At 37.3% G+C, this 15,324-nt stretch overlaps 1 protein-coding gene across 1 annotated transcript in view; it reads left to right on the top strand.

Moving 5' to 3' along the window:
* DIAPH2 (diaphanous related formin 2) overlaps window positions 1–7,057 on the top strand; it is a 986,776-nt gene extending 979,719 nt beyond the window's left edge. Inside the window, exon 27 of the mRNA XM_053891427.1 lies at window positions 1,783–7,057. Coding sequence (XP_053747402.1) covers window positions 1,783–1,847 — 65 coding nt within the window. The 3' untranslated portion in view covers window positions 1,848–7,057. The remainder of the gene's footprint in view (window positions 1–1,782) is intronic.
* Window positions 7,058–15,324: the final 8,267 nt, after the last annotated feature.

Below are 15,324 nucleotides of genomic sequence, written 5' to 3'. Positions count from 1 at the left end.
TTGTCTTAAATCCAGTGGGCTGTGAGTGGTGGTATGGGATGCTAGTGTCACTCCTGGAGTGAGTGCAGATGCCAGTTGACCTTAGAGTGTAGTACAACCAAGGCACAAGCCCTTTTTTGAGCTGGGACAATCCTCTGTGAATGGTACCATCATTCTTATATCTTATAGCTTTTAACACCGAATGTTTAAATGCTAGCAAAGTATTGGTAATCAATGTATTATAATCTCATATTTAAATGTTTTCTAAGAAGTCCCAAACCAATCTGCATGCAAACCAGTGACATCTAAGTAATAAGCCCTTTATCTAGGAATGTTATCTTCACATTTTTTTGCTGAACTGTGATCTATATCACAAACTAAATAATGGCTTTTTAAAATGATATCTTTAAAAGCATCCCCAAATAATCCTTCACTCAGTTATATCTCTGAATAGAGAAAATGCCTTTCTTTCTCACATCTCAGTGATATTATTGCATTATAAGGCATTTTAAGATTAAGGCCAGTTGGCTTAGTGCAGTCATGTGGTGTTAACAAGGCCAAAGTCATGGAGGCCAATTAGCTTTGTTTTGTGTACTGACTACAGACAACTGGGAATCAGTCAAGAGACACACAGAGGAATAAAGTACCATAGCAAAATCTCAGCACTTATAGTCCATCCTCTCCATGGGACAAGCAGGATGGATGTGTTCCTTGGGCATCATCATTTCATAATAATAGCTTTGGAGGCCCCAACATCTGCCTCTAAATAAAGCAGTCCTGACATTTAGGCATTAACTTTGCATTATAATCCCCCATCATGCCATTGATTTGGTGTGTAACCTTCATCAGTAAAACAGAAATAATAGGAAAGAATGAAATAGACTTACCTCCCAGGGATGTTGTGTGAATTAGCAAATTAACAAGTGTAAAGTTTTAGAATTTATGTAAGTGCTAGTGGTTGTCATTATTTCTAGGGAACTAGTCTCATTTTAAATAGAGAATCTAAGTATATTATGTTTGTGTCAGAAAAGGATTTTCACCCACATCAATTGATTTTAAGCTGAACATAAAACAGAGGTGATAATAATGTAGTAGTGATCATCACAATGCAGAGCTGTAAACCTTTTCTTCTATTAGAGCTAAAATTATTTTTGAGCAACTATCAATGCCTTTAAATTTGCTTCCCAAGCTTTGTGCCAACAGTTATCTCTACAGTGATTATTCTTCCTGTGATGGGTGTGGAGAATAGAACCTATTCATTATTCATTCCCATAATGACTATATAATTGAATACGTTTGCATCATACAATCAGGCAAAGACTCAGTAGTTGGTTTGATTGCCATATACTGCAATCATTGTTAAAAAATAAAAACTCTTTTCTACTCTGCCTGCCCTGGTATCCTATAGAGGTAGAAAACATACAGATTTAAAACTCATGGGGAATTGAAGTGCTTTACAACAAAAGGCACTGTACATAGATCCTTTCAATTTGACATCTTTACCAAGGAATTTTGTTGTCACCTGAAATTTCCAAGCGGACTGTGGTTGAGAGAGTGCTTCCATTTCTTTCATCACTCTGACTTCACTTATCAAGAAAAGTTATTTATTGCTGATTGCAGGACTCTTGAACTCAGCCCAAGAGCTGCAGCATGAATGCCTCAGATCTGGGTTCCTTGTTACTTATTTACATATTCATTTGAAGTGATTCAGGACTATTTGAAAACCTCTCCTGTCCCAACTTTGTGTAATAGCCAAGATCTAGCGCTCACTGTTTTTTGGTTCTCTTTCTCTTTGTCTTACAGATAATAGCCGAGTACCTTTGGAAAGGTCACGCTCTCGCCACAATGGAGCTATTTCATCTAAGTGATTCCTGATGCCAGAGAATATGAAAACAAAATCATAAGTAAACAAAATCATAAATTTTGAGAAGAACAAAACATCCACTCAAGGGATAGAAAATACGTACATTTCTGCAAATATCAAGCTTAGCTGGGTGAAGTAGCATGTATCTGGAAAGCTATTGCAATACTCCTCTCACAATTATACTAAAACAAACACAATTACAAAGATTATAAAATATGTGTTCCATTTTAGTGTAAAAATGTGTATTATTTGTTATTGTGTGTGACCTGATGGTAATGATGAAAAGGGTAAAAAATTCAGAAACAGTCAGCCTGTCAAAAATTACAATGTTGCTCAAATTTACAGGTCACCCCCTCCAAAAAAAAGGAAAAGAAAGGAATAGAAGGAATTATTCAGTGTCTGCTTCTGATTCCTGTTACATGGAAAAAGAACAGGCCAATGGAAATGTATATATTAACAACTTGAAGAGACACTAGCTAATATTGCACACTGTGCTAGAGAAGCCATTTTGGAAACAAAAAAATTGCTGCTTCAACCCCATGAATTTATTTCAAATCTTATCTCAAGCAAAAGATGATGGATTGATCTGCTTTGGCTGAAATTAAACTTATCATTAATCTAGAGTTTCAACATGATGTTACAGGCACTTATTGCTAAAAATAAACCAGAGTTTAACAGAAGCAGTTAGAGAAAGTGATTTAAACTTTATTTAAAGAGGTATTTTCTAATTATGCACATATATCTACTTTATAGAAATACTTTATATGGCTATTTTTGAGAAAACCTCACATTTTAATGTTTATTCTGAGATGAACCTTAAAATTCTATCACCTTTATTTAGATTTTTAAAAGGTAAATATTGATTCCTATTCTCTGTGGTTTATTTCTTCTCTCTATTGCTTCTTTCTCTCATGACCTCCTTGAAAGCAGGGAATAAAGTTCTAAAAGACCTGAGAGGAAAAAGATTTCTCTCTGTAGGCAGCAGAAAACTGTCTGAAAGTTCAACTGTTTTATCTGCCTTTCTACTTACTCAGCTTTCCAATTCTGCCTTGGTGGTGTGAAGAAGTAAAAAATTATATGTATGTATGTGTATATATGTGTATATATTTATATCTACTGCTACAATAATTCCACATCCCAGTGACTAAGTGAACTTTTTAATCATCATCATACTTATTTCCATTATATTAACAAACTAAAATGACACTGCCAAAACAACCCTAGGAGGAAAAACAGGTTCTACATTTTTCTTAAATAGATGAAGGAATATAAGTTATACCTATTACTTTAAAATATGCATTGAAATAATATGGTATAATTTCTCTGGAGTGTAATTTCAATACTAATCCAGGCAGATGATTGTGATTACTGTAAAAAAATTCTTATATGTATATTTCTTATATAGAAAATCCTATTTCTACTTCTTCAAAGCACATTATAGACATTCAGAAAGAATAAGTGACTGGCTTGGCAAGTCACCTTTTGAAATAATGTAAACAAGTGACCAATAATTCACAGTTTCCTTTATATAGAGATGTATACTTACTCAAACTGCTACTTTTTCCTCCAGTGCATTCTTGTGTAGGTTCTTATGTGGGTATTACATTTTAAAATTCTCTGAAGCTGCTATAATAGAGAAATCAAAAGGAGTGACAGTATCTGAGATTTTACAATTTCATCCTATCTTTAAATCACACACATATGCATGCACAAATAAATTTAAGGGGAATATCAATTTCATATGCTGTTTCATAACAACAAAGATTTACAAATTTATGCAAATAATTAATGTATGTATTTTTGACTTCACAAAGTCTTTTCTTAAATCTTCATGTTCTGACCTGGGTCTTTTGATAGCTTTTCAGGCTGTAGGAAAATGATATTTTGAAATATTAACCTGACTAAAATTTAGTGGCATTTGCCATGTCATATCATCAAGATGGTCGAGGTAGAAATACTGATGTGTATTACTTTTTCCAGATGTGAACTTGCCTTGTTTTTTAGTTTGTGAAAAAAGTAAATGAAATACTATTATTGATATATATTTGTATTTCAAGAAATGGCACATGGTTTTCACAAACAGTATGGAACCTTTTAGGGTCTTTTGTGAAATTCCAATAATGGAGTTGAAGGATTTGCTTCCCAGATTTATAATAGTCCTGCTTTAGCCATTTGCAATTTTGTTCTAGATTGAAAATTATAACCAACAAAAGTACATAGTGACATTTTTAGCATAGAGCCAAATTACACTAAAGTTTTTTTTAGGTGAGAAGCACCAATTTATGCAGATTTTCTTCAGAATGATTTTTAAAACTGCAAAATCCTTAAAATGTTTACTAGTTACATTAGTGCCCTTTGTCTGCAAGGTAACAAATTACCACAAAATTCGTGCCTCATCACATCAGAAATGTATTCTCTCATGGTCCCCATGACAAGATGCCCAAAATGAAGGGCCATGCTCCCTCAAAGTCTCCAGAGCAAAATCTTCCCTTGATTCTTCCAGCATATAGTAGCTACTGGCCTTCCCTGGGTTATGGCTACATCTCTGCTCCATCTTCACATCACTTTCTCCTCTGCATATCTAATCTTCCTATGCTTCTTTTATAATGATGCTTTTGTTAGAATTTAGGGCCCACCCAGATAATCTAAAATAATTTCATCTGAAGACCCTAAACTTAATTTACACTTATAAGACTCTTTTTCCAAATAAGTAACATTCAAAGGTTCTGGGAGTTAGGATGTGGACATATCTTTTTGGAGGTACCCCCCAGCCCATTACAGTCTGCCCTTTGCCCCCCCAAATTTATATTTGTCCCATGTACAAAATATATTCACCCCATCTCAACATTCCCCAAAGTCTCAACCCATTATAGCATCAACTCTAAGTCTAAAATCTCATCCAAACATCATGAGTTCAATAGTCCCAAATCTCATCATCTGGATCATCTAAATCAGGTATAGGTGAAAATCCTGGGGCAAAATTTCTATCCAAATGTCAATGATGGGTAGAGGCTGGAAGAACTATGATGTATGTGATAGAGGAAAAAAAATACACTGTAAAAACAACTTATCTGCTTCCAAAATACAATGGTGAGACAAGCATAGGACAATAGTTATAGACATTCTTATTCCAAAATAGAGAAAATGGAAAGTTGAAAAAAATCACATGGCCTGATAACTTTCAAATTTCAGCCAAGCATAATCCCCTTAGGTTTCTTCAGGACTGCACCCCTTAAGCCTGCAGTTCTGGCCTCTTTGCCCAAGGATTAAGTCTCTGTCTCTGTGCCCATGGTTGGCACTTCTGCCTCTGCTCCCCTGCTTGGGCCTCTGCCTCTGCACCTTGCAGTTCTGCTCTAGGAATGGCCATATTTACTGAAGGGTAGCACATGTTTGCAACTTTATCATCCTGTTTCTTGCCTGTAAAATTTTGGTAGTCTGACAACCTTCTGTCATTTTGTTATGTCTCCATCCTTTCCAGGCAAAACTAGAACTGTTTCAACCAGTATAACATTCTCAAAAAGTTTGTGGGTCTCCCATGTATGTCAAATTGATTCAGTATTGAGGTAAGAGTCCTCACAGACCTTTGCTGGATAATTCCATCTCTATTCTTGGCTTCTATTGAGATGGTTGAGTGGATCCATGAGTCTGCCATCTCTTCAACACTAGCCAGAGGCTGGCTTTATCTCCAGAGTACAATCTCCTAATTTTAGCATCTTTTGCAATCTGAATATTCAGGCTCAAAATTACCTGAATTATCATGTGCTGGTTCCTTTCTGCCTAATAGTTATTTCCTCAATTTCTCTTTTTCCTCTTGCATTTTACTATGAGCTCAAGATGAAAATAGGCCTTACCTTCAACACTTTGCTTGGAAATCTCCTCAACCAAATATTCAAGTTCATTACAAATTCTACCTTCCACACAACTGCCGGAAACAATTCAGATAAGCTCTTTGCCACTATATAAGAAGGATCACCTTCCCTCTGGTTTCCAATAAAATGTCCCTCAGTTCCTTCTGAGCTCACCAGAAGCGCTTTTAACATTCATATTACTAACAGCAGTGTATGTTTTTTTTCTATCACATACATCACAATTCTTCCAGCCTCTACCCATTATCCACCTCCTAAGCCACTTCCACATGTTTAGTCATTCATTACAGGGGTACCTCAATTCCTGTTACCAAAATCTGTATTGTGTTCCTGTGGCTGCTGTAACAATACACAAAACATGATACCTTAAAATAACATAAGTTTGTTCTCTTATTATTTGAGGGGCCCAAAGTCCTAAACTGAGGTCTTACTAGGTCTGTACTCCCTGTACTCTCTCTGGAGGCTCCAGAAGAAAATTTGTTGGTAGTCTCTTCCAGTTTCTTGTGACTGTCATTCTTTCCTTGGCTGTGTCCAAATCTCTCTTTGGTCTGTTTTCACATTGCTTTTCCCTCTGTGTATCTAATCTACCTCTGCCTCTCTCTCATAAGAACACTTGCTGCAGCATTTAGGACGCACCTGGTTTATCCATAATAATCTCCTCATATAAATAATCTTAATTTCATCTGTGAAGACCCTTTTTCCAAATAATGTAACATCACAGATTCCAGGAACTAGGACATGGACATATTTTGGGGAAGCCATCATTTAGCTCACTACATTAATCATTGCATACAAATGTGCTTTTCACTTTTTAAAATGCATCCTTGGTGCTTACACCAAACTGAAGGTTTCCTCTAAAAGCTATTGTCTGTACAGCCTAATGCATGCTTTGATGTTAAACAGTTTTACAGGCTATTCTAAAATTTTGTTGATACTTTTTCTACTATGGCCAATGCTTAGTTTGAAAAAATAATGGGTTCCAACTCTGAACTCTGGTGTTTCCCTTCTACCCCTTTTATGTACTCTTTGACCAAATGTCTTCTATGAGTATAATGCAGGCATAAAACTACCTCTGATACAGGAGGGTTCTTTCAAGCTGACTTTAGATATTGTGAATCCCTCAGCTGAATGGAGAGGTGACAACAAAGCCTGCTTTGAATGGGTATTGAGGAAGACTGTGCCCATGCCAAGATACCCAGAAGAAGTATTTCAGCAGCAGGAGAACTGTGGATTCATGTTCTCATTTTGCTTCGGATTAGATACCTGTCTCTTTACATGACCAAGAACAACTTGTAGTCTATATGTAATGCATACTCACTTATTAAATAAAGTTAAGATATACATTAAATGTTGTGTTGCCTATGCTAATATTCAGGGTGACTGAACAGGCACAAACTGAAGTATAAAGACAGGATATAAGAACATTTTAGAAGAAGCTTCAACTGAAGAGAAATACAAGAGTGTTTCTATAAGGACCTGGTCAAGTGGAAATCATGGGATATATTCAAAGACACACATACCTGTGGGAATCCTAAGATTTTATTTAAGTATTCTTTAGCACTTCTTTCCAGTGTAGTGTAGAAATGTAGAACTTAAAAGTCCAGAAAAGTCAGAAGGATGATTTACATCTTCCAGGGAAACTCTATACAGAAAAGTGGGTGTTTTTTTTTTTGTTATTTTTTCTTTTTTCTTTTTTTTTTTTTGTTTGTTTTTGGGTTTTTTTTTTTTTGGTCTTGATTATAGAATGAATGAAAGCAAATGGACTTCAAATGCTCAGAGGGGTAAAAATCTGAAATGAGTACCAAATGTGTATATGAGTAAATAAATGTATGTAATTATTCTCTGGAAGGCTTTCAAAAGAATCTCTCATCATAGGTGGGCTGACTTGAAGATGGAAGGTTGGATAAGGTAATAACCAGATCTGTAAATGATATGATCCAAAGTACGTGGCAATACCATTGTTTCCCTTGGAATTTTGGGTTGCTCCAGGAATCAAATACATTAGCTTTTTTTTTTTTTAACGTTTTATTTATTTTTGAGACAGGGAGAGACAGAGCATGAACAGTGGAAGGTCAGAGAGAGGGAGACACAGAATCCGAAACAGGCTCCAGGCTCTGAGCTGTCAGCACAGAGCCCGACGCGGGGCTCGAACTCACGGACTGCGAGATCATGACCTGAGCCAAAGTCGGCCACTTAACTGACTGAGCCACCCAGGCGCCCCTACGTTAGCTTTTTTTTTTCTCCCTCAGAGTAACTCCTTAGTAAGGAGTCTGAAAACCTTGGTATCCACAACCAGGGGAATTTGAGCTTAAAACCAAGAGCTCAAAGGAAAATGGAAATCTGGATGTTGAAATATGTGCAATGTATGTAACATACTATATAGTTTTGATTTATAAAGAAGGAAATATATAGCCAAATATCCCATTTAAAGACTGAATTTATTTAGATGTCTAGAGTCCCAAATAAAATATTATTACAGTTGATATACATTGTAGGGGAAAAAACTTACAAATTAATGAAGTATGTGAATCATGACTTTCTAGTTTTTGGTGATTAGCAAAATTCAATCTCTAGCCATGATGGTCATATATCTTGGCTAATACAGGTTCAGCCAATATTTTCACCTGCATTTTTGCTAATTGGGGTCCTGACAATATTTTCACCTTTTGATATTAATCATCAAAGCACAAGAGCTCTAGCGTGCCTGGATGGCTCAGTCAGTTGAGTGTCTGACTTCAGCTCGGGTCATGATCTCATGGTTCATGAGTTTGAGCCACACGTAGGGCTCTGTGCTGACAGCTCAGAGCCTGGAGCCTGCTTTGGATTCTGTGTCTCCCTCTCTCTCTGCCCCTCCCCCACTCACACTCTGTCTCTCTCTCTCAAAAATAAACATTAAAAAAAACACAAGAGCTCTTATCGTATTAGAAATCATAATAAACCCTTAACTTCTCTACTTTTTTAAAGCCTCCAGTGTGGCTATTCTAATCATTGATCCATTCCATGAACATTGCTTTTGAGGGTGCAATTATGAATTAAACATAGCTCCCACTTCAGAGGTCTCACAATCTAGTGCAAGATGGGACATGTACAGAATTGTAATCCAAGGTAGAAAGAAAGTAATCAATGTCATAAGAGTGGGATAGATAAAGCCTATGGGAGTTCAGAAAAAAAGAACAAATCAGTTTTACAGAGGTGAAGTATAGGTATTAAGGTGGGAAACAAATGCCAATGTAGGCTTTTTGTCACAGTGGCATTTGAACTGAAATTTAAAGGGTAAGTAGATTTGGATATATGAAGCTTTTATTTAGTCAGTATGTAATAAGCACCTACCATGTGCCAACCAGAATGCTAGACACTGAGAACATAACAATGAATCAAATAGATGTGGTCCTTACTCTAAAAAGCTTAGGTGTTTTTTTTTTTTTTTGTTTTGTTTTGTTTTGTTTTTTAGGAGAGAGGGAAGGCATGAGAAGTACAAATTTTGATATGCATATGTAGGGAATATTGAATAATTCAGTTTCACTAGAGTATGAGGCCCATGAAAAGGAGGTAGCAGTTGTGTATTTGGGGCTTGACTTTATAAATGATAGGAAAATACTGAGGGATTTTGAGGAAAGCAATGATAATGGACCATTTAAGGAAGATGATTCTGGAAGCTCTGTGTAAGACGTAGAGGTCACAGAAGGACCACTTTGTTGGAGGCTATTGCAATACTTTAGATAAATAATGAGGGCCTAAACTAAGGTAGCATCCAAGTGGTATCTAAAGAACTGGCAATCGGTTAGATGTTGAGGATGTGAGGAGAGAGAGGATTCAAATCTGACACTAAGGTTTTAAACCTGAGTGACTGATGGGCTACTTTCAACCAAAAAGTTGAACACAAGAAGAGCTCATCTTTGTAGTGATACCATTGATATGCACACCTACTGCTCTGACACTTATGATCCTATTGTCTGTACTGTTGAATGGCTCATACAAGCCCTATATACAAGTAGCATCAAGACATACAAAGTAGACAGGAGAACATGATTCTGAACAAGAACTTGTTCAGTGATTTATAGTGATAATGGTAAGAAGGGCAAAGGTAGACTATGTAGTGCTCCTTTTCTTTCCTTCTTTTCCTCTTTCCTGCTTTTTTCTCTTTTCTATTTAATAATACTGAAAGTGAAAACACTGAATGGCTGTTCAAAGAAACTGACAAGGATTGAGTGGACATTAAAATGTACTGATTCAGTTTTGGTCTCATACGGGAAGAAAGGAATGTAGATGAAGTGCAATTTATGGAAAAAGATTTAATTAGTTCATAGCGAGAACTTCTTAAGTGTCTAGTTAATATTTTAAACTATACATTTAAGAGGTTCTGGGACAATTATTACTCTAAAAGAGCGGCAAATTCTCCTGTTTTACTATTTTCCCAGGAATCTCTCAGACTTCCAAACTGTGGCCAAGTCTATCCTCTTTATGATAAATACCTTTCTACTCAACCATAAGGCTTCCCTCCTCAGTACATTCAATTGCTGGGTACGTGTGACACTGAATGACTATTCTAGCTAATATTCTTTTGTTTTGGAAGGGAACCTGTTTTTTGGATCTGCTCCATCTCACCCCTGCCCCCTAACACCCAGCAAATATCTTGTGTTGTTGTCTGTTGCCCTACAAAACCCCAAATATCACAATGGGAATTAAATTGAAAATACCTAAATACTATGAATTTTCACTTTGAATAATTTTTGGAATCTTATGACATAATACCACAGTGGTACAGACTTCCTACCAAAAATCAATTAATGGAGTATTTTACCTGACTAAACAACTGGAGCACTTATAGTAGTGTTTGGGGAAGGGAAGAAAAGGAAAGGGACCATGGATAAGGCTCCTCAGCAGAATTCGGTATCATGATAAAAATCATAGCATCTGTTAGGTGTCGCTTACCTGCAACTCCAGAGCATCTGGGATAAAATCTGACTTGCTGTGTGTGTGTGTGTGGGGGGGGGGGATGGTACTTTGTACTTTGAAAGGGCTTTCACTATTTGCATCCATTATTCCATCATCTTTCCTCTCAGTCTACAAGCATCCTCAAGAATCCTAATGAAGAACAGCAACCTTCCCATGAATCTGTCTCCTTCAACACTATCAACTACCTAATTATCAAGCCATGAATTACTCTTGTCATTCCAGTTACTTTCTCCCACTTTTCTATAAAGAACACTTAGTCCTATCTTTCCCCACCACTCAGAAAATTTCTCAGTCCTCTTTATTAGTGATTGTTTTCAACAAAATATAGGCAGTATCTCCAGCATTCATTTGTATTCTCCCCACTACCAGGGCCATCTTGGCCATTTCCATGGCTTTGACAATTTCTTATGAGAAAATGACTGCAATTCTTTCTGAACTTCAGAACCATCTTCAGTTTGTAAATGATATCTCACACACTAAACGCAGTATATTCCCAACCAAAAATGTTCCCTAGCAAACGGATTCTTTTATCCAGATTTCCCCTCTCATTATAGGTACCATACCTTCTCAGTCTCTCAGGCTAGAAATACCAGAAACATCTTGTATTATTCCCTCTCCCATAACATCCAGTCAGGCACAGAAGTTGATCATCCCATTTCAGTTTCTTACCTCTTCAACCTTTTACACCACTAGAGATTGCTTCCTAAAATGCCTTTCTTGGCCCACATTAACAATTTTTATTCTTTTTAAAAAATTTTTAATGTTTATTTTTGAGAGGGAGGGAGAGACATAGCACGAGCAGGGGAGGGGCAGAGAGAGAGAGACACACACACAGGAACCGAAGCAGGTTCCAGGCTCTGAGCTGTCAGCACAGAGCGCAAAGCAGGGGCTCCAACTTACAAACCATGAGATCATGACCTGAGCCAAAGTTGGAACTGACTGAACCACCCAAGTGTCTCTATTGTGCTTCTTAATTAAAACTATGGGCTTGAAAGTTCTCAGGAACGGAAAATGTAGCTTTCAAACCTCTTCACAATCCCTTCAGCCATTCTGCGCTGGATTTATCACTGGAGCTTACCAATGATAAACAAACATGATTCCTTAATTCTCCTTCCCTCATTAAAGTACATTGTTATTAATGCTCCTACAGTAATTTGCACATACTCTTATTATGGCCTTTATTTCATTCTGCCTTTTACTAGAGTTACTTGTCTGTGTCCTTGACTAAAGTATGTTTCTTGATGGCAATGACTGTCTCATTCATCTCTGGGCCTTTACCTAAAGCAATTGCTCAATGAACTAATGTGTAGTGTCAACTCTCAATGAATTAAACAAATGAAAAGGAATTTTTGATACAGGTAATGGAAAATCATAGCTAATTTCCTCAAGGTAAGAACATAGCCTTAATCGTTGTCCTGGAATCTGAGGGCCTGCCTAAGGTCAGCGATGAAGACAATATCCTCCAACGATGGATGACTGGGAATTGATTTCAGAGGAGTGCTTTCAGGAGTTGATGACTGAAGACAAGGAAGAAGGTTTTACCTCCAAGGTCAAGCTTTTAACAAATATCTGCAATGTACACTGAGGGATTTGGCTGTACTCCAATTATGCTAATATGTTTTATATATGGGCCTCCAGCATCCAGGAACCACCACCTCCCTAAACAATTTAATAAGTGTAAATATAAAGGCAGAGTTATAAATGTGGAACTTATTTGTAATCTACCAACTTTGTTATTATCAAATGTCATAGGGTATAAGTCATGACAATTATGCTGCCTGCTTTTTATTACATTTATCTTACTTTTAAAGGTGCAGTATATGCCCATAAGTGTAACTTCTCTGCCTAAGTAATCTACCCTGTTTTGGAGTCACAGATCACAGGAACTTTAGAGTCACAGGATTAATGAGCATCCCTGTAGCAAAGGGATTCATGAGTCATTGACTCCACCCACTGACACTGTACCCTTCATATTAGGTTCCACTGTGTGTTTCAACAATTCAAGTTGTGGGAACTTGTGGGTTTCTCCATACAAGAGACATCACAATTTAAAATACAGAATTGTTGCTTCCTCCTCCCTCCCACACCTGAGCATGCAGATGTGTATAAGTCCCTCTCATATAGAAGCTGACAATTTTGCACAGAACTTTCAAACTCTTGATTGCCAATTTGGTGAGATACAATCCAGAGCTACCTCTTAAATGGTCTCTTGGAAGGTGAAAGGGGAAGTAGCCCTGGTTTTTCTGGTTTTGATCAGAAAGGCATCTACTACACCCAGTCCATAATTCCCAATTCCAATTAGACTCTTTCTCTTCCCCTCCTTATTGCTTCTCACTACATCTCATCAACCACTCCAATCAGGAAATGCAGGTGACTGTCTTACTCCATATAAGAACATTTTATGGCAACAGTTCTCTTTTCTTTCAAAGGAGCACTTCTAGTCTATCTGCAGGCTTCCTCATGCTTTCCTGGTATTAGGCAAAAAACCTGCCAGGCTGCAGAGGTCTGTTGGTGAGTGAATCTAATTTTAAGGTTTTTTAAAAGTTCTGCTGCTTTCAGTTTCCTTGAAAGGGAAGGAGCAAAAATAAAAATAGTAGTTAATCCTACCACATAGGAGGTTCTTCAGGAACATTATTTTCCTTAATCACATCATCCCCCTACCCTTTTGCTGTGTGATTCAAAAAATCATGTTAACAAGCTATTTATTTGTGCATTACTTATTCCACAAATATCCACTGAGCAACTCATGTGACAGGCATTATAAGCAAAAATAGACATGATCCAGGTCTTCATGAGCTTACAAGTGGAGCATGCTAATGATAAATCTATATATGATTACAATTAAGCGAAATGTCTAAGAAGGAAACAATAACAGATACTATAGGAGAAAATAATGTATGTGTATATGTGTGTGGTGGTGAAGGGGGTCTAAATTAGACTGGGTGGTCAAGATCAGCCTCTCTGAAGAAGTGATATTTAATTGGAGACCTAATGGATGGGTAGAAGTTAGGGGTGCCTGGGTGACTCAGTAGGTTAAAACATCAGACTGTTGATTTTGGCTCAGGTCATGATCTCACAGTCATGAGATCAAGCCCTGCATCAGGTTCTGCACTGAGCATGATTCTGCTTGGGATATTCTCTCCCTCTCTCTCTCTGTCTCTCTCTCCCTCTCCCTCTCCCCACCCCAGTCTGTTCCTCTCCCCTGCTTATGCTCTCTCTCTAAAAAATAACTAACTAAATAATCTTTTAAAAATAAAAAAAGGATGAGTAGAGGTTAACCATATGAAAAGTGAATTTGTATAAACATAAAGGAAACAAAATACATACAGTGGAGTAATGTTTTATTCAGCTTTAGCTAGGTTGTACTATTGTTACAAACAACCCCAAACCTCAATTACCATAGCAAAGGTCCATGTGGCAACTACGGGTCATCCATGGCTCAGTTTCACTTGCCTTTTTCATTCAAGGATCATGACTGAAGGAGAAGTCCTTATTTGGGACATGTCATTCTGAATCAGAAGGAAAAGAACAAAAAAATCTGAACCATGCCATGGCTCTTAAAGCTTTTTATTGTATGTGGTGGAGGTCACTTTGGCTCACATTCCATTGACCAAAGCAAGTTCTAGGACCAAACACACATTAATTTGGCAGGGTTCCTGGCAGGAAGCAGGGATGAGCTCTCTAACAGGAAGGAAAAATTAATATTTGAAAATAATGTAATCTACAACAGCCCTTGTCTGGCTTCCACCTATCCCTCTAATACACAATAATTTCCCAGGGCCTCAGTTTCCTCATCTCTAAAAATGGCATTTAAAACAATGAAGACATGTGGCACCTGGGTGGCTCAGTCGGTTAAGTGTCCAACTTCAGCTCAGATCATGATCTCACAGTTTGTGAGTTCAAGCCCCGCGTCAGGCACTGTGCTGACAGCTAGGAGCTTGGAGCCCACTTCAGATTCTGTGTCTCCCCCTCTCTCCCCTCCCCTGCTCAGGCTCTGTGTCTCTCTGTCTCTCAATAATAAATAAATGTTAAAAAAAATAAAAAAAAACAGTGAAGAGAACCCAAGATGGGTTTTCTGAGGTTGAGTCTGGCCCTTAAGTTAGGCAGCAGGTTAGGGGAACAAAAAACTGTATAATCTAGAGCCTAAGTTTTCTCTACATTTTCTTTTGGCATGTTATTTTAATTACAGTAATATAAAGAAAACAAGTTTTGGTATGCGACCTTGGCCACTAGGTAGCTGTGTTACTTTGTGCAAGTTACTTAAACTCTTTGAACCTTGGATTATTGTAAGAAGTATGTAAAATAATGTATGTGAGAATTTTGTGTAGTATAATGCCATACAAATACAAATCATTATATTTTTCTCACTGCTATGATCTCCTTTACTAAGACTCATCTGTTTGTCTCATACTCTTATCCCACGTTTCAGCTAGCCATCTCAAGATCACCATGTCAAAACTCAGAATTATCTTCTCTCCCAGGCAATTCCCATCTAACTACCACTCCAGGGTTCATTGTGTTTATCACTAGTACTGATGTGCTTCTTATCACCAGGGTTACAAAACCTCATGTTGTTTTTGACATCCATATCACCACTCAGTTATATCAATTCTCCCTTCACAGTGTAGTATACGTGGATCTCTTTCTGATTTTAAAGCC

Source organism: Panthera pardus, unplaced genomic scaffold (genome assembly GCF_024362965.1).
Source record: "Panthera pardus isolate Hobbes unplaced genomic scaffold, ASM2436296v1 HiC_scaffold_27, whole genome shotgun sequence".
Lineage (NCBI taxonomy): Eukaryota > Metazoa > Chordata > Mammalia > Carnivora > Felidae > Panthera > Panthera pardus.
Note: the sequence above shows the minus strand (reverse complement) of the source record. Positions and strands in the feature narration are given on the sequence as shown.